The sequence below is a fragment of the Pithys albifrons genome, chromosome 22 (assembly GCF_047495875.1).
Source record: "Pithys albifrons albifrons isolate INPA30051 chromosome 22, PitAlb_v1, whole genome shotgun sequence".
Classification (NCBI taxonomy): domain Eukaryota; kingdom Metazoa; phylum Chordata; class Aves; order Passeriformes; family Thamnophilidae; genus Pithys; species Pithys albifrons.
This window is the reverse complement of record NC_092479.1, coordinates 1777092-1801829: the sequence shown is the minus strand read 5'-3', so window position 1 is coordinate 1801829 and position 24738 is coordinate 1777092. Positions and strand designations below refer to the sequence as shown.

Below are 24738 nucleotides of genomic sequence, written 5' to 3'. Positions count from 1 at the left end.
TAAGGGTCCAGGAGGTAGGTCTCTTATCTCCATATTATCTCCACCATCTTCCATGTTTTTCCAGAGAGGACCTCAACCAGATGGGCAAGTAATGTACATCCCCCAGGCAATGTGCATTGGTCCATAACTGAGACTAAAGAGGGATGTGAGGGGAGAGGGAGGGCAGGGCAATCACTAGCCCAGCTGGCCACCAGCTCCTCCCTGAAGGTGGACAAGCAGGGTTATAGTTTTCATGCCTTATCCATGTTTCTGATCCCACCATGACAGCACATCCCAGCAAAAGCCACTTTAGTGACTATTTCTGAGTGATCTCCTTCAAGAATTGGCTTTAGAGGGAATGTAAGCATCCAGAGGGTGGTGGGGAGGGATCTGCAAGAGACAGGTTGGAAGGCACCTGTTCAGTGTGACAGAAGAAGCTGGCTCCCCTCCTGCATGAGCAGAGGGACATTCAGGTACACAGCAGGAGGCTGGGCACCATGGGAAACCTTCCAGAGCCACAACCATCAGTCTTCTGTGAGTCAACGCTGCCTTGGGTTATATCCTGGTTAATTTTCTATGTGCAGAAGGTGAAGAAAATATAAAAAGCCATGGCAAACCTGCACAGACTGAGCCACTGCTCACAGGGTTGGTGCACGCACAGCCCCAGCAGTGGCTCCACACACCTGGCCCTCAGAGAAGCTCCATGGCTGGAACCCCACTATGAAGTTAACCAACTATCACAGTGCATATAAAAATCAGAAAAAAACTATGTTCCCATTTCTCCTTCATAAGCCTAAACTGATTTTTTTCAAGCCTGCATCTGTATGTGACTGATGAGGGAGACCCCAGGAAGGCTCCATGGAAAACGCTGCTTGCATCACACAACAGGAGCAAAAGCTCAGCCCAAACTTTGACACAAGTACACCAGAACAGGGGGAAGAAAGTAGTCTAGCTGTGTCACCAAAAGCCTCACACACTTTCACTCCTAATCAGGATGCAGAAGATAACAAGAAACTTCTTTCTTCTGCCACATCCAGAAATCCCTGCAGCTGCAAATGAAGAACGACAACGACTGGACAGGCCCACAGGCAATGGAAATGATCCACAAGCACAGTGACATTTATTCTGTGTGGGAGCATCAGTGCTCCCCCACTTCATCTGAACCCAGCAGTACAGGGAACAAATGAGCTGTGCAATAATTTGAATTGAGTTTCTCTAAGAGAGCACAGGAAGATAAGACTTGACACCAGCAAAGCTCTTCTATGATTCCCCAAATTACTGCAATTTCAGTCTAGTTCTCATTTCCAAGCAGGTTTCATCCAAGCTGGAACCAAATTAGATAGGAATAGTTTATGCGAGACATACAGAAAAACTCTAAAAGAAAAACAACCCCAAAAATCACATCTCCCTAAACAGAAAAGCAATTCACCTGTATTTTCAGTTTGGAGACCAGAACAGAACACCAAGCACAGAGAGAAACAATAGTTCTCACAAAACCAGCCTTGCACCACACACCTTTGTGGGGAAAAAATCCCACAATCAAACAAGTCTCCACTGGAGGTAGGAGGAAATAGGCAGGAACAGCAGAGGGAAGCAGACAGGAGTGCTACAGGGAACAAGGCACCAGGCAGGGATGAGCTCAACAGCAACGGAACAGAAATATAGAGGTATCCAAGGACAAATCCCACTGAAACCAGAGGAGCCTGGACATCAGTACAGCCTTACTGCCAACAGGCAGGCTTGAAAAACCCCCGTGAACCCTTCCATTGCCTGGGATTTGCAGCCCAAAGCACATTACTGCTTGCTCAGAGATCAGCCACCCCCAAAAGGTTCCCAAGCAAAAGCACCCAAGGGATGGGAATCTTCCCTGCAGCAGGGCAAGCGTACCCAGGAATGCCTTCTGCAAAGAAACAGCATCTCTTGAGCTTCCAGACCTGCTTTTACTTGCCCAGAGGCACTCAAGACTTCAAGCAAATGACTAGCAAAAGAACAGAAGGAGTAAGGAAAAGAAATCCACTGGCATCCACCACTGGTACAACCTCAGCCTGAATTACACACATCTGAGCTGGGCTCTTTGGAGCTGAACTTGCACTTCATGCATGACTTTAAAAACACACCACTGTGTTTCCCCCCAAAGAAAACACCAGGCTCTTGTGGGTTAGAGCTGCTCTGTGTGCTAGAAACAGAGCCCAGAGTCAGTGCTGGTGCCCACAGGTCCTGCTGATCCCAGAGGGGAGCTCAGAGAGGGACAGATCTGGCTAAGCCCTTGCTTACAACAGGCTTCAGCCTGTTCCCCCACTGCCCTGGGGCTGACACTTTTCATGCTTGTCACAGCTGAGAAGTGATTTTTCAGGAAGGCTTAAAGAAAATCCATTTCTCATTTATTCAGCATTTATTTATAGTTGCAGGAAAATCGTCCAGCTACTGCTTTGCAGTCAGACACCCAAACTGGCTCTGAGCACCACAACCTCTCTACTTGGCTCCTGCTGCAACAGCTCTTTTGGGAGCACAAAAGGCCAGGAATGGGTCTGTAAATCTTCCCTGCTGGTTCTGAGGTGCTGAAGGAACATGAAACAGCAGTGACTGCAAAGCAATAGCAAGTGGGGCCATTGTGCGATGCAGAAACTGCAACTCACCTTGCCTGGGCACTCTGCTGGCACAGCTCTGCCCTGCCACAAGCAGCAAGGGGAGGCAGGAGACAGAGGTGGTGGCTGCTGGCACAGGAGTATGGAACTGCCAAGTCCTTTCTGGCTGTGCCCATCCCCACTGCACAGCATTCACTCCAGCTCTGATCAAATTGTAAGGGTGGAGAACAGTAAAACCTTAAACCTGACATATATATCTGATCACAGCAACAAACAAATGTACAAAAACCTAATCCTTCTCTGAGCAGGGCATTTAGAGGTGCCTGTCAGCCCAGCCAGGCTTGGGCTTGCTGCTGCAAACACAAATTAGGACCCACATCTGTCTCCTAAAGGCCAAAAGATGTTACATTCAACACCATCAGGAGAACCAGTAGCTAAAGGAACTCATGAACATTTAAGGGCTCAGCAGAAAACAACCCTGCACTCCCCAACTCAAGGGAATTCTCCTCCCTGCTGTCATACATGTTTGGGGCTTTTTTTTTCTAATAAACACATTGCCTTGGGCTTCTATAAGCACAATGCCACCACAGTCAAAATGTCCCATGCCCTGTGGTCACAGTGCTACTGGAAGGACTTGAATCCAGACAGCTTCCAGCTAGAAAGCACATGGGAACTTGTGGGAGCATCACAGCCCTCAAACTACAGAATAGCACTGCTCAGCTTCCAAAGGATGGATAACCACAGAGCCATGGAAGCACCAGCAATGAAACAGTCACACTTTAATTTTTACCCCTGCAGAAAGGCATGCAGGGCAGTTCAGGCAGCCTGGTATGAAAATCACTTTACTGGAAATGCCGGGCTGAGGACAGCAAGCACAGTCCCACCCTTGCTCTGTTGTGGCCATGGCTTTTCTGCAGACCATGCCAGTGCAGGTGGCACAAGTGCTCACATGGACCCACCACAATAATTCCCAAGCTCTGTGTCCTACTGCTTCTACTGTCACTCCAATATGGACATCACCTGCTGCTTCTGTGGTGGCTTTGAGCTGGGACAACAGCTGGCACCTGGCCACCACTGCTCTGAGCCCAGAGCACCCTTCAGCACATTTCCAAGCACTACACTCAGCTACCCACTCCAACAGTAAGCAAGTATCATTCACCAGCCCTGACAGCTCTTAAGGCAGCATATTGCCAGGAGAATCGCCTTGGGGCAGTACCTGGCACTGCCCTGCCACTCCCCATTCCACTGCCCCCTCAGCAGCTCTGCCAGCCACCAAGCAGCAGTAAGACAGTGCGAAGGGCTTGGGAAATCTATACTGGGATCTCATATGTCAGTTGTTTACAAGTCGATACAGCTCCTGAAGCAAATCCCATGAACATAAGGAGAGAAATCTGTGCTAGAGTTCTCATACAACACAAGGATGTCTTCAGGGCAGGACATACTTCTTTATCTGTGTGAACGAGCAGCTTGCACTTGCAGATGCTTCTCTCCAGGGTGGAGCTCAGGTGAGCACATGTTGCCCTTCAAACAACTGGGCACCAGTTTCCTGTGCAACAGTTTCCTAAAAAAGGCACAAACCATTCTGGCCCTTAGCAAGATGAAATAAAAACCTTGTATCATCTATGGAAGTAAACACACCTACCTCCTTTTGAGAGGCATCAATTTCTCTACACTCTTTGAGTCTTTTCAGCACAGCCTGGGCATCAGAAGGGGCCTTGGAGAAAACACTTTCGTTATTGAAGAAAGAAGTCCAGTTTACAGCTTTTGCTCTCTGTTGCAGTGAGAGAGAAACTAGATGGGTTATTTGCTAATTGAAGGGATTTGCAGAAAGCAAGATGTGATTGAAAGGCACCAGTTTGTAACCAGCACATTTGCTATAATAGGAAAACTGTGACTTACAAATCCCTTCTGAAGATATCACACAGCCTGGAGGGAAAACCAACAGTTTATTTAACGCCAGTTATAAATGGAACATTTATTTTAAACCCAGTACAGCCTTTGTTTTCCTCCCATGCTGACTAGGAGTTTAAAGGATAAGGTAGCATTAGCAGGCAACTCTGTTCACTTGCTGTTAGACTGTCTGTTGTCCTGTGTCCTGCACAAACACGGACCCCACTGCACAGCAGATGCATTCACACGCATGGGCAAGAAAAGTTTTGCTCACTACCACTCTGGCAAAGTGGTGAGCGTAAAGCAACACAAAAGCCAAAGGAAGAAAATCCCTGAAGAACAGGGGTACATGTTTATGTTGCTCCCAACCCAGGGCAAACTAAAAAGAGGAGAAGATGACTCATAAGAGGAAAATGTGAATTGATGTGTTGCAAATAAGAGGCAATGCTGTGCACAGACCTGTGAAGTCTCACCCAAATCTCTCAATTGCCCTTTTCCCTCTGGCGGCTCTCCAAGCTCTGGAGACCCCTCCACACAGCCACTCCACTTAGCATGGGCAGGCAGGTCAGGGCCAGAGCCTGAATCCTCCTGGAGGGACCTGGAGCCACTTGACATGAAGTCCTGGTGAACCCAGGTGTGATTCATAGTAAGTTCCTGGCCAGGAGGAGAAACATCTGCTTCCATTTCTGCCTCTACTGGGCCAGGTAAAGGGAAAACTCTCTGAGTGAGGAGGATATCTCTTTTTCCTCCTTTGAGTTTTCCAGACTGGGGTGTGTTATTAGCTTCAGCCTCAATTTCAGATGAATCTGCTGCCTGGCTGGAGACTCTTTTCACTACCTGGTCCTGAAGAGAACAGCTTATGAGGTCCCTGAGGAGGTTTTTGCAACTAACAGCCACATCAAACATGTGCAGACTATCTGCCACAGAGATAACTTTGGTGAAATTGTGTTTTCCCAGTGGGAGTTTGTCACTATACATCATCTCCAGCAAGAGCACAAACTCCTCAGGTGTCACCACAGAAGCATCGATGGAGGTGCTATTTGAACTGTCCAAAAGGGACTGAAATAGCAGGCTGGCAGCAGCCAAAACCACCTCATGTGCCCTGCAGTGCATATTCCCAATAAAGATGGTGCCATTGCAGAAGTGCTGCTCCTTGCACAGGGTGTACAGCTGGGGCAGCAGCTGCCAGCTGGGGAGCTCCATGGCACCTCCTGGCCTCCTCTCCCTGTGGTCTCACACTGCTTTCACAAAACCCAGTGAGTGAAAAGGAAATGGATCTTGTCAGCATTTTGCTTTGCAAGACAGCAAGAAAGAGTAAGAAAAAAATTACTTTTCAATTTACACATTCTAGTAGTTTACTGTGCTGCAGTTCTGTGGTCACAGCAAGATCCCTATTTTGAACTCACACTCCATAAATTCAATGGTCTACCCTGAGACCTGAAGAGCTTAGATAGTGTTCAAACCTCCACGATCAGATTTGGACTGAGTACTGAGTCCCACGAACTATAAAAAGGGAGCAGAACCTCCCTGACGTGCTGTCCAGCTCATGGAGGTGTGAGCTCCCACCAGATCAGGCATTGCAGTACCAGGCTGTGCCTGCATTCAGGAGCTGGAGCTGATGCTGAATTCAGCAGCTCATTTCTGAAAGGACAAATGGGGAAGCAGGGCAGGAAGACTTGTTCAGCCTATCTACCAAACACAGAGGAGAATCTGAGGTGCTAGTTTTGATCTGCAAAGCAGTAAGGGTTTTGGGACAAGTTAATTTTCTTTTTTCTTTTTTAATTCTTTTTTTTTTACATCACTGGTAAGATGAGCAGGGCCATGTGAACATTAGAGACACAGGTCTGTTTCCAGCCCAGGGCCTTCAGTGCCCCTTTCTCAGCACACCCAACTCATCAATTTTCAACTCTTTTCCCCCAGGCTGTAATTTTTTTGCAGAAGTCCACAGCCCTAATCTCCTCTAGCAGAGCCTGCCTTTTACTTCCTCCCTTCCCACTCTGTTGCAGGAGGAAAAACAGACAGGACATCTGCCAACAGAATTTTTATCAGCAGGATACCTCAGATTCTTATCTAAGCTAGACAAGATAAAAATGTAACTGCCTTATGTACTCACTCGGATGCCTAACACTGGTGCAGGCCACAAAACAGCATGAGCACTAGAGAAAGAGCACCTGGATGGCCATGATTTTCATGACCTTCAACATTTAACATCTTTGCACTCATTGCACAGAACAGGAGTAATATTGCCTGTCACCAGGGCATGAGCTTTAAGGAGCCGATGCACATACACCACCTTGAAGTGCTGCCTCACAGGAAAGCAGACTTGGAGCAACTCCCAGCACTGCAAGTCACAAGCAGACACTGGGCACAGGCTGAGTTGGCACGTCGCTTCTTCAAGGCACCAATCCCTCTGGGGCTCAGCCTTTGTGGGAAGTAGGACTTCCTGTCCACAGGCAGGCAGGAGCCCAGCTGTCCTTCTGCATGGCACTGCCTGTGGTGGCTGTGGGAAGACAGAAGTAGCCAAGAGTCATCACCTCATCCCAGACCAACAGATAGCTGAACAACTGGCTGGTGGATCCTACCCATATAGGAGAACTCTCCTGCAGGGTCAAGAACTCCCCTGGGAGATGAAGTGCTATGGAATATGTTTTTCAATCACCAGAGGAAGATCATAGATGGTTTTGACATCATGTCAAAGCAGAGGTGTCCTGCTCCTCATGTGAGTACTTCTGAAGCAAGAGCACAGGGTGGATGGGTCCTTCTTTGGAAGGCATGAAAACCTGAGTGGGATGATAGTCCACCCTACTGCTTTCCAGAGCCAGAGCTTCTCCAGGCACATCTCTACAAAAGGTTGGCTGGTTTGCAGCTCATCTTTGCATGCCTTCACCCGTGCATAGGGCTGGCCACCTGCACTTCCAGCCTGTTCAACATGTGGCCTCTGCTCTCCTCCCACACTGTTGTAAATCACAAGGAACCAAGCTACCATTAGTGGAGTCGCTGCTGGTCATGGAAGAGAAAGTCCTGATTCTTTTGGCAGGCTCAGTGTAATAGCAGTTTTAGTCCACCCACTCCTTCTCTGGAGCTGAAGGACTCCCGATGTCTGAGATTAAATTGGGTCTGCGGATTAAATAATAATAACTGTGGCTCTTCCTACAAAAGGACAAGCAGGAAACATCAATGTCCTGGAAGAGGCGTTTGCTCCCTTTGCCATGAATAGCCTTCTGCACAAAACCTATTGCTTGCAGTGTGGCAAGTTGGAGGAAGCAGCAGCACTGTCTTCTCCCTCAGTTCCTGGCAGGAATATAGAAGACATATTTGCTCATGACAGCTCAAAACAGTGAAGCTCTAAGCAGCCTAGTGGCATGTCCCCTTCTTTATTACAGCAACTCAGAGCACTGGAAAACCTGTCTGAAGCACAGACATATTTGTTTAAATGCATTTTACTTCTTTAATTATAGGTACCAAACAATCCAGTACAGCCAAAGAGAACAGGCATTTTTAACAAGGGGTGAATGGCCAAGACCAGCCTCAAGGCAACTGCCCCCTGCTCAGAGCACACTTCAGGCTTTTATTCAAAGCTTAGAACCAGAAGGGACCACACTAGCAACCTGATTCCTCACCCATCACTGCCTCCCAGATTTCCAGTCTCAGTAACTTGAGTTTGGCTAAAGACTCTCTTCTAGCAACATGTCCAGTCATGATAAGAACTGATTTTTAGGGGGATGACCCTTCACCGCCACAGTTATTCTATTAATTTACATGTCTCATTTCTCACCTGAGCTTTTTGGGCTTCACCTCCCAGCCAGTCTCTAGATGACTTTTGGGAGATTTGGCTGGGGGCCTGGGCAAACTGGGAATCTCCGAGGGCAGGCAACTGATAACTCAGAAGCAGTAAGTGCTGACACACTATGAGCCATGTGCCTCTGCCAGCACCACTGGTAGGAAAAGGCCAATTGCCACATCTTCATCTTAAAGCTGCTTCTCTGCATCCTCTCTGCAGCCAGGCCCACTGGAGATTTGTTATGAATTTCAAACTTAGGTAAAACATGGTTTAAGCACACTGCTCCCGGGACCCCTGACACCTCAGCTGCATGAGCCCTGCCCTTGTTATGGTTTAGCTAAGTGAAGCAGATTTCCTTATTGAATTTCTTCATACCATCACGTGGTTTTAGAGAAACACGGTGGGGTACTGCTCCCCCGTCACCTCTCCCTTTTTACTGTGTGGGGCAGGGGGCGGGGAGAGATCAAGGGTCCTACGAGGTTAAAACATCACGAGAACTTGAGGATAAAGATGCTAGCACGCCAGGAACTCGCTCGCTCTGGTTTCGGAGGAGGGATGCGAGCGCAGTGGGGCTGCGCGGCTCTCTCTCGCTGTGGATTCGCCTCTGACCGTTTTCCCACTGCTGTCGGGCCCGACGCTTCCCCGTTGCTGGCCCTGCGCCGCCTTGTCGCTGCTCGCCACGCCGCCTCCGGGACGGGCTCCCGCGGCTCTCCGCCCGTGCCGGGTCGGGACCGAGCTCGCCGCTCCGCCCGGGCTGCGCCGCCGCCGCCGCTTCCACGGCCACCTGTGCCGGTCACTGCCCCGCGGGGCTGCCACCACCATCGCCACCGCCCCGGCGACACCGCCATGGCGTGATCACAGCAGGGCTCTGTTGCCATCTCGGCGGCACGGAATTGAAAAAGTGATTTAGGTGACATTTTCTCTGTTATTGTTTGGGTTGGGTTTTGTTCTGTTTTGTTATCTGTTTTTAGTTATTTTTTATACTTCACTCAAACGGCTCATAATTTCAAAAAATTTCGCTATTTAGGAGGGGGATGCATTTCTCTTCCTTGAGAGATCTGCCTCCTGGGACATACTGTCAGTAAATCAAGGCAGCCCTCTTCCAAAATACCACTCACTTGAGTTACAAAGGAGACAAAGGAGACGGCATTTGCCCATCGGAGCTGCACAACAAACAGGCTTTGCAAAATTAATCCTTTGATGGGACATCTTAAACCCCGTCCTGCTGGCTTTCCAGGGAGAACACCAAGATGGCTTAGGAGTTTTCCTTCTACTGACTTCCAATGAGAGTGTGAAATAATCAGTTTAAGCCAAATTTTCAACAGTGCCTAAATTTCCTAAGGCTCTACTTGACAACAACATGTCAGTAAATGTCCCCTTGTCATCCTTAAGTAAGAGTTGTCATCTGTGACTGCTCTCAGGACACTCACTTGGGCAAAGAGGTCCCTCCTGAACCTTCCAAGTAGAGGAGGTCCAGAACAGGTCTGCCACAAACATTACCATTCACTGTTCAGTTTCAGCTCATTCTGCCTTTCCCCAGGTATTTCTGCCCTCACAAAACTCCACAGCTTGAGGGGATCATGTCTTTTTCTTTAACCTATATTAGAACAGGAAAAATACCCGTTGAGAGCAACAACCCTTCACAGAGAAGGAGGAAAGAGGGACACCCGATTCTATCCATATAACTAAAAAGAGTGCCCAAATTAAATTACTTCTCTTCATTATTCATATAATTACTTCATCTAGATCCAAGAGATTCAAAAGCCATCCACGTCACCAGGTTCATCAAAAGATAATTGAAATTTAGGACTGAGCATTTTAGCAATTAGACTCCACAGAGACAGGTCCTCCAAAGATACATGGATGAGATTATCCCTCCCTGGCAGTTCCTGCTGCCACAGTACCCACACCTTCAGAACACCCATCACAAGACACAGAAAGGATTTCAATATCGCTATGGCCTTAGCAGAAGGATTCTCTATGTCTGTCACTGCCATAACTAGGGACTTTCACAAGGTGCTGGTCAACACAGCTGCTGCCATAAATTACACCAAAAGCTCTTCCTGCATCGATCTCAGTGGCCAGCTTGAGGATGTGTTCCGTGCCTGAGATTCTTCACAGAGCACACTTTTCGTAGCTTTAAAATAAACTCCAGAACAACTACCATTGCTGCACTGCCAATAAATTAAGCTCTCCCAGCACAGTGGTTCTGAAAGGCACAAACCCACAGCCTGCTGCTCCCTCTGCTGTCGGCACAGCCTGGCACTGCCTGGCACAGCTCAGCACAAGCCGGTGCCAGGCAGAGATGGCCAACTTGCAATGCCCACATGGATAATGAAGATGCATAAAATCAACCTGCATATCCAATGCAAAAGCAGAAGTAAGCCCTATGCAAGCTCTAAAAGGTGAAAACAAAGCAGGAAGGAAAAAAGTGGGCAGAAAGAGATAAGCAAAATGGAAGAATCCAGCATGTCTGTCTTAAGTAACTGCCACTTGCACTGGAGCTGACGGGAGGCACCCCTTGACTCTCCTGTTCTCCACAGTCAGCTCTCTGCTCAGGGAGCTAAAATCCAAAGTGGTCATTGCAGCAGGTGCCAGCCCAGGAAGGCTCCCTGCCCTGTGAGAAGGGCTCGCTCCATCTCGGCCCATTTGCACTCACTCGAAGACTCACTTCACAATTCTTATGGAAACCAGTGAATTCAGCAGGACAGAAAGCTGGGAATCATCTCTCCTGTTTTTAGGTCCTGCTGCCCCTTAGGCATGACAGTGGCCTCTGAGCGAGGGATAATGTTCTGTTTTTAGCTCTGAGGAGTTAAGGGCAGTGACAGCCTTAAATCACAATCTGAATACTTTCTCTGTGTGTTTACCAGTTTCCTGTTTTCTTGTTACCAAGATGATGATCCTACAGTGAGGGTTATTGGAAAGCCAGAAAATCAAGGACTGCAATTCAATTTTCTTACCTCTCCCATAAAAAGTAATTCAGTCTTTGAAGTGCTAAAAGAGGCTGAGGGGTCATTACTTGTCTCTGGGGTGCTCCAAAGGGGCAGAGTAGGCAGCTCACCCAGAAGATAAAGTAAAATCCAGCACGAGGAGCCAGGGCACACCAATTTGTTTTTCAATCTATTTTGTTGCAGTTCAGAACATCAGTGCAGACTGATAACAGAAGAAAATAAGCAACACTTTGACTAAATTCACCGCTCCACAGTCTCTAAAGGCAGCGGAATATACTGTTCAAACCCCACACATTTTGTCTGCACTGATGCTTAGAATAGAAATATAATAGATTGAAAAACAAACAGCTCCGATTCAACTCTTTAATGTTTTCTGTTACTCTTCAAACCAACGGCTGCCCCAAGAAGTGAGTAAAATCACGCAGTGGAAAACCTGCACGAACCCAAAAAATCTGCCAGTTTGCTCCAGTCACTGCTCAGCCACGGATCACTGTTCCCAAGAACACTGAAAGTGATAATTATATTTTGCAGGTTCTCCTAACATCCTCAAGAAACAAAAGCTGGACATCTGTACTGCTGTTTGTCGGGTAGGTTTACATCAGAGAGGACTGTGTGTTGCAATTTATTAGTGACTTGTTAAAAAACAGAATTACACTACTTTGACCAGTTTTTGTGACCCATTTTGCATCAGTAGAAGCACAGGAGACATCTGTTCCTCCAGCCAAGGGCAGACATAGCTCATCACACCCCTGAGGTGCCTGGATCCAAAGGCCTATTTAAACAGACAGGGAAGAAAAAAAATCGTGAAAATGACACTTCTCAAGCATGGTCACCCCAGAATGGCTCTGATTCCCTCAGACTTCTTAGTACAGAATTACTGTGAGTTGAGTCTGTGAGGCCACCTGGACTTCTACCACTGTCACCTCCTGCTTTGGGCCATCCGAGGCACCTTCTCAGCCACAAAATTCTATTAACACAAAAGGACCTTCAACAATTCTTCAAACGTGAGTGCAGCCACCCTAAGACACAAAAGAGGAAGATGCTGCACTGTGAAGGCTGAGTGGGGTTTACCTCAGGAAGCCAACACACTTCCTCCACCTCCTGGAAGAATTCTGTAAATGCTGAGGTGCTTTTTAGGTGACAAACAAGCAAATCTTTGACACCTTCTTTAAGTGTATGTTAGTCAGTTAAAATATAGTGGAAAGAGATGAAACAAGCAAATGAGCAGGGCATAGAAGCTGGGTGAGGACCTCTGTTCCAGTCTGTACTCTGACAGGCTGGCTGTTCCTGCATCACCCCGTCTTTGAAGGGGGCCTTTAACCCAAATTCCTCCTCAAACAGTTGGCATCTCTTAAGCAAAACCCTGCAGAATCCATTATGCCATGTCTGCCCCATGTATTAGGTGTGTCAGCACAGGAGAGGAAAGTGCTCCGCAGACGGCGCCGCTGCTCTGTGGGGAGGAGGAGCTGCACTTGACTGACCACAGCCCCCTGTAACATACCCGAGCTGGCCTGAGCACAGGGACAGCCCTGCTGCTCCCGTCCCACTGCTCCTCTGCAACAGCTCTATCGAGCTGGAGACCACACGGGAAAATGCATCAGACCTCTCCTTTATTGGTATTGTGCAAAAAACTCACTTATTTGTCTCTTGAAGGGTCAGTCTTGATGGATCATCTCAGGGAACAGCTCTGATTAGTGGATGTGATGGCAGAGGAATCTCTTGTGGCCAAAGGCATCAAAGCAAAACATAACCCCTGTAATGAACACCTGAAGTAAATTTGCTCATCGAAACCAACTAAAAGGAATAATAATAGAGCTTAAAGAGTATTGCTATGGCATAAAGGCTTTAAAATAAAATTTATAAGGCTTGGCAGGTTTTGAGGAACTAAGGCTGTATTGCAAAAATAGAATTGAAATATTTTTGCTTCAAGTATCCTATGAGATTGTAGACTATTTAGGAACTTCCTCAAAGGTATTTTGTAATGTAAAAAAAAGACCCCCGCTGAAAAGAGGAAGTAAAAGGACTATACCTTGAGACTCTAAGCTGTTACTCTTTGCCAGTTGGGGAGAAAGGGGAAGTTTCTCCTGACTGCACCCAGCACTGTGACCTTTGCTTAGTTGCCTATTAATAAATCAATTTCAAATTTTACTCAAACGACTTCAACTCAATAATTCGGTCGAATTACCTGTAACAACCCCCTTCCAAGCCTACCTTTAAAAAACATTACACAGCTTGTGCCCAAGCAAGGACACAGCTCAAAGAGGCCCTAACGCAGAGCTAGTGACAAACACCTTTGGAGGGTCAGTGCCAGCTTTAGCTTCCAGGCAGAACCGAAATTCTGGTGGAAGCATCTTCTATGTGCAGGTTGCAAAAGGAAGGCCCCTGCCCCGTGGCAGCGATGGGATCACCCTCTGGCATAGGGAACACGCGTGATGTTTTAAATGAGAGGGACAGAGGGTTTTCGGCACCCGTGGAGCACCAACAAGGCTCACTTCGATTTCCCACCGTAAGGGAGCGGGGGTCCCCCTCCGGCCAGGTTGCAGGCAGGGCCCCCCGGGCCCTCACCCGCCCGAAAGGCTTGCGGGGTCCGCTCCGTCCCTCCGGCCGAGGGAGGGCCCGGCCCAGCCCCCGGGACGAGGCGACCCGGCCCATCCCCGCGGGCCTGGCAGCGACGTGGTGTCGCGAGGGCCGTGGCCGGAGCTGGGGCAGCCCCGCAGGGTCGCGACAAAACCTCCCCGAGCCCCGGCGGCGGCGGCCCGGGCGCGGCAGGGCCAGCTCAGCCCCCGCGGCCGCCCCGGGCCGGCCCCGCCCGCTCCCGCCTCACGGCGCCGCCATCGCCGGGCCGGGCCGGGCCGCCTCTCGCCCTGCAGCCTTCAGCCGAACTACCTGCCCCAGGCTGACTTTTCTCAGCTTTTGTAAAGGTAACTGATGCAGTCGGATAACTTCTGCAATAGAAACTGTTTAATAAAGGAAAGAACTCTGTGTTTCAAGCAGTGCGTAAAGTCGTATCACCGAAATAAATATGCATTAGCTAGGCGGAGAATGGGTTATATAGGCGGGTCATGTGGGGGTTTTTTACTTCATAATGGCTGTAGCTTTTTACGCCTTGGTGTGTTAGATTTATGGAAACCTACTCCTTGCACCTGAAGCCGAACGAGACGCGGTGTGTGTATTTTGAGGGCTCCGGAGCCGGGCCCGGCAACGCCGCCCGGTCAGGGCCCCCCTCGGGCCCTCAGGGACGAGCTGCGGGACCGGGGGGAGGCACCGCCCCGGGAGGTGTTTAAGGATAGACTGGACGTGGATCTTAATGCCATGGTCTAGTTGATAAGGTGATGTTGGGTTATAGGTTGGACTCAATGATGCCAGAGGTCTTTTCCAGCCTGATTGTTTCTCTGATTCTGTAATTAAACATCACCTTGCTGCGCTGGAGCTGGGGCTCGTTTCCTGAGGAAGCGGTGGTGGTGGCAGGGCATGGGCTGTGGGTGAGCAGCTGGCTGTGAGGGGCCTGCCGGGCTGGGGCAGGCAGAGCCATGTCCACCTCAGTCCCCTGCCCTTGGCCTGAGCCAGAGGAAGGCTTGGGCAGTGCTGGACCTTCCAGCCCAGGCTCTGCGCATACTTTGGGGGCGCTGGCTGCCTGAGGGGTGTGAGGCAGAGGGACACCGTCCTGGCTGTGGGTCCTGATCTGCTGCTCCATCAGCTGCTTGCCCAGTTTCCAGCCCTTGGCTTCTTGGCACACTGCTGGCACTGCTGCCTGCACCCTCCTGGTGGCGTCTCACCATAGTGAGGGTCCCTACACCTCCCCTCGTCACCCCGAGGAGAGCCCGCCCAGCTCATGGGGGTCCTGCACCACCCAGGTGGCTGGGGAGGACACCTGCGGGACCAGGGTCACCTACGGCAGCAGGTCTAGAATTGGGGTGGTGAGGGGGGGTGTGTCGCAGGTAGGGCCCCCAGCATGTATGGCTGCCCCCAGGACATGTAAGGGGCAAAGGAGCCCCCGGATGCTGACGGACACCATGCAGGATGCAGGGTGGGAACAGGCTGTCCTGACAGTCCGTGCACCAGCATCTTGCGCTCAGGGAGGTGGGGACAGGACCCTGATCTGTATTTCTGCCGTAGCTGGGGTGCCCCTTGCTCCTTGGTGTGTTTTCTGCCCCTCTGTCAGTAACCTGATCCAGCCCACGGCTCACACGGGCTCTCTGGGTGCATTTCGTTTCAGCAGCTCTGAGAGCTTCCAGATGGCCCCAGTGGGTGGGACTGGCCCTGCCACCAACAGCCACTGCAGCAGACAGTCAGAGGCCACCGAGTCACCCCGCTGGCCTTGCTGACCGACAGCTGTGCAGGGACCGTGCCTGGGCCGGCACAGATGTGACCCCTTTCCCATTTGCTAACGTCTAGCAGGCATTCTCTGCTCTCTGCACGGTTGCACACCTGAAAGCGGCAGGTCCCTCTGTCAGCTCTGACAGGGCTCTGGGGAAGTTTTGGGTTTGACTAGTGTCGTTGGGGAAGCAGAAAGATAATGGCTGTATTTTGAATGAAAAATTAGAGAAAAAATAGCCTCACCAGGCAGTGCAGAGAGCAGCAAGTTCAGGCATGTACGTTCACATTCCCAAACCTGGAGGGGAGTTATCTGCTCCATCTATTAATAGATTGAGGAGGAGAGCTGATGAACTGTCTCATTTGCATAAACAAGTGCTAATTGCCAGATAAGTGCACAGAGGTGTGGAGGGTGATATCCTAAGCTGTGTTTGACCTGGTATAGGAGCAGCAGGCAGGCAGCAGGGCCTGGGACTGTGGGTCCTGGCAACTGCCAAACCCTCTCCACACAGACGCAGATGAAATTCTGGGCCTGGCATGTGGTCAGGCAGGTCAGCTTGCCGACAAATGGATATGAATTAGAAACCCTCGTTGTCAATGATGAGACCTGTTGTGCTCTGGGGCCTGTATGCTCTGCCAGGGAAATGCCCCTTGGCTGGGATTCTCGGCCAAGAATGGCATGGCAGCTATTCTGCCAGTACAATAGAAATGGCATAGCAGCAGTAGATTTCAAGGTCACTTTCGATGAATGCAACAAAAGCAAGACAGGCTGTTTTCTCATGGAGCTGTGGAGGTTCCTGGGGGCCTCTTCAGACTGTGGTGCTTTGCCAGTCTCCTGCATGGGGCTGTCTGCTACAGCTGTCAGTGCCCACTCCACCAGTGCTCCTGTTTTATGTGCTGAAGGGGTCCCTGTGAGAAAGTGCTGGACCCAGATCTGGTTATTTTTTTTCCACTGGCTGGTGATGAGCAAAGCAAGGTGATGATCAAGCCCCGAGGAGTCACCAGTGGCTTTTGCTCTGTGGCTGCTGACAGCAGCTGACCTGGAGGTGATGCCTTGGCTGTGATGATGACCTGCTCCAGGTTGCCCTGGCAAGAGACCGGCCCTGGCCACAGAGCATTGGTGAGATGAAGGACAGTGACTGCTACACGAGAAACACCATCCCCATCAGTCTCAGATCTGTGCTTTCTGCAGGGCCATCTTGTGCTATCTGAGAACATGATTAGCTGGATCTGTGTGTTGCCAGCAGGTGCCTTCTCTGCAGCAGCAAAACGTTTCCTGCAAGACCATCCTTGACAGCAGAGAAGAGTCCTGATGCCTCTGGTACCTTGTCATTTTGTCCTTGAGGGAGAAACTTGCAGCTCTGGCACTAAAAGAGGTGAGGTTTGGGCTACATGCTTGTGAGCCTGCCTGTGTAGTGTCTGGCTTTGTGTTGTGGTACTTCCAGCAAGCTCCTGGAACATGCTTTTCATAAGAATTAGAGAGAGAGTAAAAAGCTGAATGTCTGTTCTGCCCAGGTTAAGGCAGTGCAGCAAAAGATGATAAAGGGATGGCTCTTGGTTGAAACAGGTTCTGGAGCTGAAATTGCTGTTTCTGGACAGTGTCTGTGATTCAGGGTGGCCTGATGGGATGACAGGAGCCTGCTGGAAGAGCAGTTGTGGTCTCCTACCTTGTGAGGGATGGACATCGGTGTATGGAGTTGACAGGTGTCTTGGGTTGAGCTGGCAAAATGCCAACTGCCCAACACAGAGTTAGAGCTTCCCTCCACTCACTGAGAAAAGGGAGAAAGGGAAAAAAACCTTCAAACTACATTTACGCTTAAACTAACTGTATATATTTATACAAAAAAGAGAAAATTAAGAGTAACTACAGTATAACATACACAAGTTAGAAATAAAAAGAGATAACTCCCCACTCCCCACTGAAAATAGATTCTATCACTCTAGATCCGTAAGCACCTTAAAAGACACCCAGCAAGAAACAGAAAGTGTAACAACAAAATGTTTCTACTTCTCTGAATTCAAACAAAGTGCAAGTAGTGGCAGCCACAGCAAGGCCCACGTCAGCAGGACAGCTGAGCCTGTCCTGCCTTTGCTTCGGCCATGATGGAACTGAGAGAGCACCTCCTACTCCTATATTCATATCTCAGGTTTGCATCATCTGGTATGAAATATTTCTTTGGTTACTTAAGTCAGGCGATACTTGTCTCTCCTAATCTACATAGATTCTCTGAGCCTGCTAATTTGAGGCCCAGTTAAAACAAAAGCCTAAAGTAGCACAATAGGACAGTGGCATTATGAGAAGTGATGGAAGAGAACAACACACATGCCTTCAGAGAAGCTGGGCAGACTTTCAGGGGCTGTGGTGGAGTGGTCAGGGGCACCATGACACTCTGGCTACAGGGACAAGAACAGATTCAGAAGTACCCTTCCCCATCTCCCTGTTTCTGGCCCTTCTGCTGCTTAATTCAACCTCTCCTCTGCAGCTGGGACATAAGGATGCAGTCCTCTCCTCTCCAGAGTTCACATCTTCTGAAGGAATGGGTCCAGGAGGTCTGGCTGGGTGGGATCACTCTGGTGGCCAAATCCAAACCATGCTGTTTTCACAAGATTGTGATGTGTGCATCTTTTCTAGGCAACACAGACTTTGGATCTGCTTTTGATGCTCTTGGAGCACTTCTTGATGACAGATAGGCTGTCACACGGCACAGATCCGCCCATTTAGGGGAAAAGAAGTAGGAAAAGACACAGACATTTCAGCCTAACTCAGGCAGGGACAGCAGCGAGCCCAGCTCAAGGCCATGCGGCCACATCTCTCTCCTCCTCCTTCACAGTCTTTTCACTGCAGTCTGGGTGTCAGCGAGCTCCGTCCCTGGCTTGCGGCTTCTCCTCTGAGCACTTGAGGGCACTGTTGGAGTTTGGGAAGAGGCAGATTTCTGGGCGAAGGATTTGTCTCGTGTCATACCATGCAGAGGCACATCAGTTTTGTGGCTTCCATAGGAACCTTGCTGTATCCGGGGTTTGTAGCTTTGGCCTGAATGCTCAAGCAAAACCTTTCACAGAATATACCAAGTTATGCAGATTTCTTTTATCTCCCTTCTTCCATCTTTTTAACCCCAAGGCTTCCCTCTTATAGGCCAGATCTCAGGGAAAGGGCTAGGGTGCACAGTCAGTTCTTGAGGGGAAGCAGAGAGTTTGATCACATGGAATCACACTTCACCTGCACAGATCCTTTAAGTTTCCAAAGCACTGTTGATACAAGAGCGCACAGCTTGTTCATGTGCAAACAAATATCTCCTGGCTCTGATGTTTGCCTCCAAGGGAGCCAGCAGTACAGGCTGTGCTGGGGGTCAGTGCTGCACACAGCACTCTGCTGGAACCTGTGCCAGAATTACTATTTACATGTGCTGGCATAAAGTAATTGCTAATGGAGCGTAACACCATGCACAACCCCTCTGAGCTGTCCCAGAGGACGTGCTGGGAGTTACCAAGCAAAGTACACTCTCCATGTACCAAACTCCAGATTTCCTCCCACCCTGATCCTCCCCCACTCCTTGCACTGGAACAGCTGGTTTATGGTAGAGAAGTCTCTATTCCCCTTTTGCCCCATCCTCTTGCCTTTGCCAGCACATTCCAGAGTTGTACTCAGAGACTGTAAGTTACCCTGTTGCTCCAGCTAAATTGCCCTCAAAACTGAGTTGAATGACATTGTGGGGAAATTCCCACTAAGAAGGCAATGGGTTTAGAGTCCTTCACTGCTGTGTTTCACTAGCCAAAGAAATTTCACTGAAGAGCTGGACTGGTGGCACACAGACTTCATTTGTAATGTCCTCTTGTAGTTCCTGGTCCACCAATTTCCTTGGCTTTTGACTTCATTGCATTTTATTGCAATGATTCCAAAGGGAGACCACCTCTATGGCATTTACCATTCCTGTTCCCTTCTGTGGGGTTTGTGGGGAAAGAAGCCTTGTGTTCAGGTTCCCACAGGATACTGGACTGCGTCCACTGTTGCTGAGTGTGGTGGTCCAGTGTCTAAGCAGAACGTGCTGAGAACATCAGGTTTTCCAAAGGGCACTGCCCCTTCTCCATCAGATTGCTCTTCAGTGGCCTCTAGAAAGTCCAGTTCCTGGGCTCTGTGGTTGCTGTTGCTCTGGGATCCATTTCTAAATGTGATCAGGTTTCTTCCAGTCTTTCCACAGGCAGGTTGGAGTTTCAGGAGGCTGCAGAGATTCCTTTCAGAATGGGGCACAGCACTTGTCTTCAGCTGAGCATCAATATCCAGTCCTGGCACCACTCCAGGCATGCCTTCATCCTCCACTCAGCATGCCTAGGCATCTGTCCATGATGTCAGCTCTCCAGTCCCTTGGTATTAGTGCCTGGCCTCTTCTAAGCAAAATCCCACCCTAAATGTGACCCAGAACTGACCCCTCAGCTGCTGGTAGGAACTACTGGTACCTGCCACATTGATTTTCTGTGACCTCGCCAACCTTGCTGTAGAGATTATTGTCCTGCCATAGTACCTACGTCTGTTGGGATCTTTGAGACATCCTTTGGGTCTCTCCTTCCAGCCATGCCAGTGCTGTCACAAGATGACAGGCTGCAGATCCATCTGCGTGTATAGTGAAGGACTTGCCCAGCTCAGCTTGAACTCTTCTCTAATTGCTGATCTCCAAGGCTCCTCAGGAGGGGCTTCATGGTGAATGGTGCAGAAAGCTGGGGCGTTATCTCCTGAAGGAGGCCACAGTTAGCAGTTCCTCTTCTGCCTGAGCATAACCTCCCTCCTATCCATAGCTGCTGTTAATAGGGCAGCAAGATCCTGGCTTGGAAGGATCCCTGCTCCAAGATCTGCAAGCTGTAGACTGTCCTGGGCACTGAGCACATGCAGTTCTTCCTCTGTTTTTCTCCCTCCACAGGCCCATGCTGCTGCAGAGTTCCCTGCTCCAGAACCAAGTAGATATTTCCTTTTCCTGTGCCTTGGCTTTAGGTAAAACCCAGTATCTCTGTACTCTAATTCGTTCTAGTGACAGCACTGATCAACACCTCTCTCAGCTGTTGTAATGCTTCAAACACCATTCCTGAGATGAAGAGTCTGTTCTTCCAGAAATTGCGTCCCCATTTAGATAATAAAAGGTTTTCCTTTCATTCTCCTGCCTTTGCTGCAGGTGGCCAGCTCCGCTGACAGTCCATTTTCCCCTCCATGCATGTGCCTGGGTTTGTCTGCAATCCAGCATCCCTGGTGGTCTGGGTCCCTGCATGTTGTCCGTTTGCCTTGTTTCCAGGTGCTGATTTGTTTTCCTATTAATATGCCTCCCTCCCTTCCTCAGCTTTCCTTAGACCGATCGCTGCCAACATGTTTCATGTATCCTGTGCTGCGTAATAACCCGAGGGAAGGGGGCTCCATGCCTGGACCCCAGGGCTCTGTAAGAGCTATTTCCAGAGGTGGCAGGTGCTGGCAGGGCTCCAACCTTTCTGATTTAGTTGCTCTCCCTTCAAACTACTCCCCATGGAACATGCCCCTTTGCACGTCCCAACCCAGTTGCTGCATGGGCAATGTTCCTGCTGGGGTAGATCCCTTGCAGTCCCTTTTTGGCCCTCAACACAGGCAGGCAACTGCACACCAGTGCCTTCTTCTGGCTGGAGGGGAAGAGCATGCCTGGCTTTCCCACCACCTTGCTTTGCTTTTCCTGCTGGAGGAACAGGGCATGAAATCTCCTGCGGTCCCCTGATGGTTTCAAGGTAGTATCATGGTTTGGATCACAAGCTCCTCTCGGGGCAGCAATGTTTTGCTGCAGAAAAGAGAAGGGCTTAATCAAAGAATCATAGAATGGTTTTGGTTTGAAGTGACCTTAAAGCTCTTCCTGTTCCAGCCTCCTGCCATGGGCAGGGACACCTGTCACTAGCCCAGGTTGCTCCAAGCTCCGTCCAACCTGGCCTTGGACACTTCCAGGGATGGGGCAGCCACAGCTTCTCTGGACAACCTGTGCCAGGGCCTGCCCACCCACACAGGGAAGAATTTCTTCCTAACATCTGATCTAAATCTTCTGTCTTTCTTTTTAAAGCCATTCCCACTTGTCAAGGGGGATGTTCTTCATCACTCAGCCACACAGGTAAATCTGTGCTCTGTGCACTTGCCTGGGAAGCATCCCTCCAGGCCTCCCAAACACTTCACAAGGGTCCTTTCTTATGGACTGGGACCTATCCTGTGGTAGGATCCATAGAGACTAAGTGGGAGAGGTCCTCATGGCTGGACCTTATCCCTAACTGATGCCGGCCTAGCAACCTGCACCCTATATATCGTCCCTTGGCTATCCCAGTCCAAATGCCAGGCAGAACATTTTGGGAAGTGGTGTTGCAGAGGAAGCTTTTTTTATCAGGGAAAGTCAATTTATGAGGTTGCTGATGATCATCCCTCCATCCTCATCCACAGCTTGCTGTTCCCACTGTCTGCTGGCAGCTTTGTGCTAACGATTAAGCTGTGGGGATGACTTGAGGGGGTTAAATATAACCCCCATCTGGTTTCTACAGCAGTCACAATCAACTGGATAAGAACAGAGGAGGGGATGGCAAGGCATGAGGGAAGAGAAATTATTAAAATCATCTTTGTCTGCCAAGAAATCATACTTGTGCAAAGGGGAAAGCTGATCAGAAACCTGAGCATGGGAGAATAGAGGCAGCCTCCTGTGTCTGGGGGTTACCCCCAGCTCCCTCTGCCATCACAGAGGAGCCTCCAGCTCTTTCTGATGTGGGTAACCAGCTTACCACCAGCTAAGTTTACTGGGCAACTTCATCCTGATTGGGTTGGCATTGGCACTGAATTGCCTCAAAAATTCATCATGTTTTCACATGGGAGGGAAGTTCATGCTCTGTGTGAGCTGCCCCTGCCCAGCAGCCCAGACCTTCTCCTCTGGCTGCCCCAGCCCATCCTGCTCTCCTGGGAATGGCCAAAAAGATAGACACTGTTTTTGCCTGCAGACCCAGCCAGGGCTGCAGCAGTCCTGTCCAGCCTGTGTCCTGCATAAATCACCAGGGCATGGAAGTCACAGACTTTTATAAATATTGATCCTGTCTTTGGGGAAGCTCACCATTTCAGAGAAAGAGGCTTTTCTAAGTGGCATTAAATAGAGATGCTGTAGTTATTCTTGGCTCTGTAAACAGCATGGATCTGTGTGGCTGCCCTGTGCATGGTGCTGAGTGCTCTGGCCTGGGCCCGCTCCCTGCTTCTGCTTCTCTCTCCCCTGGGGCTCCGTGTCTCATGGTTATTTGTTTTGGGATTTCTCATGAAACGGAAAAGGTCTGTCTACCACAGAGCTCTTTGCAAGGGAAGTGTTTTAGCCCTCTGACTGTCTTAGACCTGTCCCCACACGCTGGGGACAGGTTGTGCATGACCACCTATCCCTACAGAACTGGCTCAGGGCAGCACTAACCCTGTGCCAGCTGTATGGTGTGCTCTGTTCTAATGTAAGGGACCCAGGAACAGTTATCTCCTGGGAAAAACTCCACTGGCACTCCCTCTTTACCTCACAGGCACCTGCACCACCTGGAAAAATGAAGGGGAGACTCAGAAATAGGGTGACAAAAGGTTTCCAGCACTTTGCAACGCTCCAGAAAGTTTGTGGGTAAGTTTTGTGACTGAGACAGAATTTCTCATCAGGCCTGTGAATCAACCTCAGGTGATCTTTTACTCCAGAATGAATAATGGCACATGTTCTGGTGGGCTGGGACACTGCTCCTGGATGTGAAAGGTCACTGGTTGAAAAGCAGAGACCTTGACTTAGCCTGGTCTCTTGGGATGGGAACTTCTAGAAAGAGGTGGGTCAGTCATGGTAAATGGTTTCAAATTCAACTCAATTTCAAAATGTCAAATTCAGATGATCTCTCAACAGGCAGTGCTGCACAGCTCTGTAGCAACAATTCCTTAAATGTGTGTGTGGGTAAGACTGCCCTGTCTGGGACACAGTATAGATCAGAGAGAGATAACCATAATGGGTCAGCAGAAGCAGCCAAACTCATGCTCATCGACCTGGGTCACTTGGGAGGAGCTGTGAATCAGAAGTTGTCCTCTCTACAGTTCAGAGACTTTTTACTGTTTGTCCTGACCTGGCAGCTGAGGATGTTTCTTCCCGATACTAACCTGCATGAGAGGACAGGCATGGCAACAGCAGACCAGATGGATGGCGAGAGTTCGGTCATCCTCCCAGGAGAGCTCCCAGCCCGGCCAGGTCCCACAGGAACAGGACAGAGCTTCTCCATCTTACTAGGATCTGGAGGAGATTTTGAGCAATAAACTGCCAGGCAGCATGGGCTGGCAGGTGCTGGAGCAGCACAGGGGGCTCTGGGGACTACGTGCATCTCAGAGATCCTCACCACCCAACTCAAACCAGCTTGTTATGAGCCAGCCTGTCCTCCCTCCCCAGAGCAGTAAGTTTGCTGCTGCAGCAGTACTGGCAGCACAGCTGACCTGAGGAAACCACATTCCTGGGACCAGCAGGGACAAATGGAGGGCCAGTCCTGCGCTCTCCCTGAGCTGACATGGATCCTCTTCTTGAATCCCAAGGGAAGAGCTGTTTCTTACTCCTCACAACCAGCACAGGAACCTGTTAGAGGGACACCTTCCTGGAGGACTTTGCATCTCTTGGGTGGTGAGAGATCTCTGTGAGATGGGCTTCGGAGCACAGAGTGCACTGCAAGTCCTAAGGCAAGGTGAGCCCTGTGTACTAGGCAGCCAAAGCAAGCTCTGGGCTGGCACACACCTATTCGTTCCTCCTGAACTCTGCCCATTTCACCTCTGCATCCCTTCCTGAGCAGTAGGGCAGATTGCTAGGTGTGTCTGCATGTGCCACATTCCAGAGGGGAGAGCAGAAAGGCCCATCTGCAGCACTGGGCAGCACCAGCCAGGTGCTCCACTGGTGATGTGTGTGGCCAGCCTGGAGCAAAGCACACCTTGGGCAGGTCCTCAGATGGCTCTGGGGCTGGAGTTCTGGGCTGAGGCTGTGCAGCTGCAAGTGGGAACAGTCAGACAGCACTTGTCTCAGGCAGTCTCCTTCTGGAAGCCATCACTGGAGGCTGCAGTGGGGCTCCTGAACTCCCCTGCCTTGCCTAGGGAGCAGGTAGCCAATAGAGGCAGTATCTGTGTGCAGGGCTCTGTTCTGCACATCTGCAGCCAAAGCATGAACCCATTTGTCATTCCTCAGCCACTTTTGTGACCCTTGGTGCTGGTGCTGCTCTCCTGTGCAGGACTGAG

The 24738-nt window shown here is 49.9% G+C and overlaps 1 protein-coding gene and 1 long non-coding RNA gene across 3 annotated transcripts in view; one reads left to right on the top strand and one right to left on the bottom strand.

The window, feature by feature from the left end:
* Positions 1-5657, bottom strand: part of ZBTB40 (zinc finger and BTB domain containing 40) — a 50538-nt gene extending 44881 nt beyond the window's left edge. Inside the window, 3 exon segments of the mRNA XM_071576012.1 lie at positions 4207-4299; positions 4301-4335; positions 4928-5657. Coding sequence (XP_071432113.1) covers positions 4207-4299; positions 4301-4335; positions 4928-5657 — 858 coding nt within the window.
* An 8265-nt stretch (positions 5658-13922) lies between these two features.
* Positions 13923-24738, top strand: part of LOC139682019 (uncharacterized) — a 29168-nt gene continuing 18352 nt past the window's right edge. The window contains exons 1-3 of one of the 2 annotated variants that reach the window (XR_011699586.1): positions 13923-14107; positions 16748-16876; positions 23022-23113. This is a non-coding gene — a long non-coding RNA (uncharacterized lncRNA). The remainder of the gene's footprint in view (positions 14108-16747; positions 16877-23021; positions 23114-24738) is intronic. The other variant, XR_011699585.1, reaches the window with a different exon arrangement.